The 5,805-nt window shown below is 31.0% G+C and overlaps 1 protein-coding gene across 4 annotated transcripts in view; it reads right to left on the reverse strand.

The window, feature by feature from the left end:
* LOC115244577 (heterogeneous nuclear ribonucleoprotein R) overlaps positions 1 to 5,805 on the reverse strand; it is a 36,336-nt gene that overhangs the window by 3,141 nt on the left and 27,390 nt on the right. For 2 of the 4 annotated variants that reach the window (XM_029822320.1, XM_029822319.1), the window contains exon 10: positions 343 to 508. In XM_029822320.1, coding sequence (XP_029678180.1) covers positions 348 to 508 — 161 coding nt within the window. In that variant the 3' untranslated portion in view covers positions 343 to 347. Of the gene's footprint in view, positions 1 to 342; positions 509 to 1,014; positions 1,131 to 5,805 lie in introns of those variants that run through there. The other 2 variants (XR_003885398.1, XM_029822318.1) reach the window with 2 other exon arrangements.

The following is a 5,805-nucleotide window of genomic DNA, read 5'->3' on the forward strand; positions in this document are numbered from 1 at the left end:
TATGTAGGTATTATTTTGTTTTGTTTTATATATAGGTATTATTTTGTTAGACCTAATACTTGAATGACCGATGCTTATATTTTTATATATCCGAACAATGATCATTTTTTTACATCTTTTGGTGATATTTATCAATGATGTTTTAATAATTCCATTATTAATATACAATACATCGAATTTTTACACGATGATAGTTACAGATACAACGATGTCAAGGCAACTTTCAAAATGTGTTATAATGAATTCAGAATAGTAAACATGTGTATATGTGTGTGTCTATGTAAATGTAGTGGGAATTAAATGTAAACAGTGTAAAAGATGAGTTATTGTGGAGATACAGACCATCCTCACCTGGTAAACTTCCCTTGGCGCGGACCCCCCCACGAGCGGCCAGCCGCTGGACCCCACGGACCCCTGAAGCTGCGGGGTTGCGTCCCCCCCTGACTGGCCCACGGGCTTGCGGGCCACCGATTCGGCCACGTGGCACTACTCCACGGCCACGACCAGCCTGACCAATAAACACACACCCAAACTGTTACCCTATCTAATTACATAATTGTTTGCATATATCTGCGTTTCAATTATCTTTCATTCTTTTCTTATTATTTCCTCTGTCCTATGTGTAATTAGGATTATATTTCGCAGTAGTGGCCCTTAAAGACGTAGTTAATGATTATATTAACGTGTATTAACGTATAATAAAAATAAAAAAATTAATCGATATATCGCTGATCGGAAAATTTTCTACACATATATGCGTATTTCACATTTTAGAGATGTACATATATGTACATACAAGGCTTTTATATATACATCATGAACATAGCGTGAGAAGAGATTAGTAACAGAGAAAAAAAATATAATGAATAAAGGAAAAGGAAGGAGAAGAGAGAGAGAGAGAAAGGACAAAAAAAGACAAAAAAATAAAGCGGAAAAGATAAAGCAAAAAAAAAAGAAAGCGAAAAGGAAGAACGCGGCAGACGAGATAGATCCTGTAACCAAATCTTTACTAACCACGTTTTTACATACAGCAGTAGGAGTTAGCAGAGTTATCCAATGTAGTAAAGCGAAAAGCGAACTGATTGGTTGGCGTAGGAACTTTTAAGCGACACAAGCTATTGCACTGGTAGCTAAAACAAAATTCAACCAAAAGGCATATTATATAAATAAGTGGCGCAACACATTATTAAGCGATAAAAAAAAAATCTGGTTTAAGCACGGAAGCTATGATATTATTTTATATACATGGGTGTGGGGACGGCGAGAGCCAAAGCAAGAGTTGTGAGATGTGTTTACTGGTGCTATATACGAGGGACACAATCCTTTCTATTCCGTCATCTATCTTCGTGGTCTTTATCACACCTATACACAATTCACAATAATTTACAAATGATAATAAAGCATAATTAATCAGGTAATACATGTACAATAAATCATTTGTGAATAAATTGTATTCACATGGCATCATCTCTCAATTCAGACATTGTTATTTATAACTTGCGACAAACTTTTCCTCCTGTTTTAAGCAAATCATAACACATTAAGTTGAGTTATAAGTATATGCGCGCACGCGTGCGTGCGTGTATGTGTATAGGCGTGTGTATAGGCGTGTGTGTATCGTGCTCCACGCACGGATTAAATAATTATTTATCTATATAAATGTAAAATATAAGATATATAAATATAATAACAACATGCGAATATATCTGTACTTTCTAAACAGATGTACTCCCATACTCGTGTAAAATATTGAATTAAAAAAAGATACAATGATGCATACGCGATTGTTTGAATTTTTATATTGTACATTTAATAATATCTGTACAAAAAAGCAGTAAATACTTCCAAAACATTGAATCAGATAGTATGTAAGATATGCCGCCTAACATGATCATCCAAAATATCTTGTTTTTAATGACTAGAATATTGTAAAGCGTGTTACACATGCCTTTTATTTTTTCTTAAAATAAAATATTATTTAATAAATCCCAAAATTTAAAAAAAATATATATTTTTGCCGATTATAGTATAACCCCATGAAATAAAAGTATATCAATCCATTAAAACATAATGTCATTTAATCTACGGCATTGCATACTTTAAAACAATTAATTCAAAATAAGCTTGACTTTTTCATGTTTTCAAGACGAACTTAATTTAAAATTTATATCCAACACAAAATCAACTAGAATTATTCAATTCAAGCTCTTGAAAATTTAAACTCTGTCAAAATACACAATCTCTGCAATAACCGCTGTTCAATATATTGTTGCAAAGTCGACAAAAATATATATTACATTTTCTTTATTTTTCAAAAACAATGTATCAAACTAAAAATATCACATTACTATTAACTTTCTTCGAACTGTCAAAATACGCGATTTTGGCAATAACAACTGCTTGAAATAAGCACAGCAAAAAAACTAATCAGTATCGCGAAGAAAAGGTCACAAAGAGATTGTGCGAAAAACAAATAAATCATTTATTTATCGAATACGAAAATGTATTAATGCAAGTAGTAATCACTTAAACATTTTTAATTAAATAGTAAATTAGTAAAAACTAATAATAAATTTATTAATTTCGTAAAATTATTAAAATCCCTTGAGAAAATCTGCTTTAAATTTCGTATTCAAGATTATTTGTAGGACATGTTATTATATCTTACAATTACTGATCTCTTGAATTTTTTTCGATGTCTGCTACAACCTCATGTTAATAATAAGTATATGATTTCATTATTTGTGTTATTGATGTCCTTTTAAATCAAAATATACTTCTTTCACAAACCGTATTTCTTCTTAAAAGATTTTCCTGTATTATTAAAAACAACAGATATTTTGAATAGTCATGCTGAGTGAGATATCCTATATTATAGTTTACATTTTTTATTCAAATTTAAATGACACATTTGACAAAATTTGTTGAAATAAGAGAAAAATTGTCTCTATTTTTTATTAGGAAAAAAATCGATAATAATATACGGATTGTAAAGCAAAAAAGACATAGATTATTTAACAAAAAATCGCGAGAAAAAAAGTCGAAGAATACATATAGAAAGAACATATTACGTGGATAAAACCACATCGTGCGAGTTTTAGGCAACATAAAAATGGATCGTTAAAAATATATTTGGAAAAAATTGATCTATATATATACTTTCTGAAAAAACGAACGCGATCGTCGAATATAATCGGCAATATGTCAAAAATAGATTATAAAAAAGCAACTTCGACAAATAGTTGTCAAAACAAGATACAAGATAATGTATAAAAACATTTTGACAATTTGAAAAAGGTTCTTTTTGTTTGTCTTTCCTCTAAAGCGACGATCAACTACGTCGTATATATCATATCATGGCACGGGAAACATAACAGCGTTGGATATAACATATAATAAAATTAAATATATAATGTGTATTATAATAATGAAACATTAACAAGAGAGAAAGTTGATCGCAATGTAAAAATATGGTAAAAATAAAACGGTAAAAAAATTTTGCGCCTTGCACCCATACACTCTCCTACGTCATATTTGGATAACCCTGTAACTTGATATAGAAAAAGTATATCATATCCGAGCCACGAGACGCAACGTCGCTCTACAGGAAGAAAAAACAGTGAATTGCTCGTATATGGGCATTATATATATGTATATATATATACATATATACATATATATGTATATATGTATATATACATGTACATATCTGTGTGTTTGTGTGAATGATTAAGTGAGAGAGAGAAAGTCCTGTATGCTGCTTTCTGCCTACGTCTGGAGTTTTCCTGAAACTGTGCTAGAGTAGCAGTGAAAGAAAAGTAAGATTAGGAAATCCTGCAACAATATAAAACTGTGCTATCTTCTTCCTTCAGAGAATCTTCGGGTAATTTAAAACTTTCATTTTTATTCTACATGTTTTTCTCTTTTCTTTTTTTTTTCTTTTTGATTGATAAATTGCTTTTCCCGGCTGTATCTTGCTTGAAAATTTAGAATGGGTCTACCATGGCTCAGATATGATTTGCAAGCAATTTGAAAGTGGCAACGTGTTCGGATTAAAGGGTAACCTTAGTATCAAAGCGTTGGCGTTAATCAGTATAGCATACATATTAGAATTTGTGCGTGCGTGCGTGTGTGTACATGCGTGTGGGTAAGTGTGGATTTCTACATAAATACAATGCATCACAGTGTACTTTAAACAGCATTCATTCGTATTCATTCACTTACTTACTTACTCACTCACTCACTCACTCACTCACTCACTCATTCATTCACTCACTCCCTCACTCGTTCTTTCTTTCTCTCTCTCTCTCTCTCTGTCTCAAAATCCATTGTAAAACTCTAAAGCTCGGATGAGTGCTATCATTCGTATACTGTGAATGCGGTGCATTTAACAATATTATGAAATCTATACATTAAAAATGTATAATTCCGTTGCACATTAATAATAATCATAATAAACTATTGCATAGCCAGTTAGTCAGCGTTAATTTGCACGCTCAGGTAAAGAAAATATATAGGCAGAGAGTGATTTGGACAAAAGTAAATTGGAAACATGTATAAAATTAGGAGAATCCGCGAACACTGTGCCACAGTCAAACTACCGCTAATATATATATAAAAATATAATTATACATAATTTCAGAAACAAAAATGACATTTTAGAACCATGAAAAAAGGCGACCCACCGGTTGAGGCTGCCTGCCTCTCCCTCTGGCAGGCGGCGGAGGCGGTGCATAATCGAAATAGTAATCTTCGTATCGATAATAGTCATCGTAATAGGGATCACTGTAGCCACCTCGATAATCCCCATAACCGTAATAGTCGTAATCATAATCTATAAAAACACACATTACAAATAGACCCAAATTTAGCCACGATATATCCAATTAGCAGCTTACTAAAAAATAATACTATTTCAATATTATAAAAAAGGCATGCCGGGAAAAGATAATTTTGAAAATGCCAATAATTAACCAAAACAAAAGAGAAAGAAAAACAAAAATAAATTGAATCGTATATTGGAAGTAAAATGACTCGTGTGAAAAAAAATATTGTGTTTCAGCAAACAAAAGACACAATTACATAATAACAATACGCATTGTCAGTTACAATTATATAATACAATACCGCACGAACAACTATATATTGATTACCCTATCACCATCATATTTTTTGAAAAAGAAAGTTGTAAGATTATTCAAAAATTTCATATACTCCAAATAAAATCTGACTATAAAATATCTAAATATAATAATTTTATTAAAATAAATACATGAAGTATTTCAAACGTTTATTATCAAATTTTAAAAAATAATCTAATTTCATAATTTTTTAATTCAATGTTTTACTATAAACAAAATATATCAATCCTGCAGAGCCGAAATAAGGATGTAAATACGAATCGTTAAGCACAGATATCCATACTGCAAAAGAAATACTCAAAATGCACCTCCCATAATACCATTCACAGTATTTTTCTATATAGTGGAACTATTTTAGACCTTTACACTTAAATTTTTCTGAATCGAATATTAGTAACTAATTGAGCACTAGTTGCCATTGACTGAAAGGGAACTAATTGTCGCTAATTGTCGGCAATAACTAATTTTAATCTTATTAGCGATAAAAGTTCGATTAGTTGATAGTTTCTGGGGATAAATAATGCTAAGGCTGATTCTCTCACCATCGTCCATCGATTTCCTTTCTTGTTAATGATAACTGAATGTGAAAATAGCTGATTAATGGCAATGGACTGATTGTACTGATAGTTCAGTTTTTCTTGATTTTTTTTTTTTTGTTATTTAC

This window comes from Formica exsecta, unplaced genomic scaffold (assembly GCF_003651465.1).
Source record: "Formica exsecta isolate Colony F162 unplaced genomic scaffold, ASM365146v1 scaffold82, whole genome shotgun sequence".
In the NCBI taxonomy this organism is placed as follows: Eukaryota; Metazoa; Arthropoda; class Insecta; order Hymenoptera; family Formicidae; genus Formica; species Formica exsecta.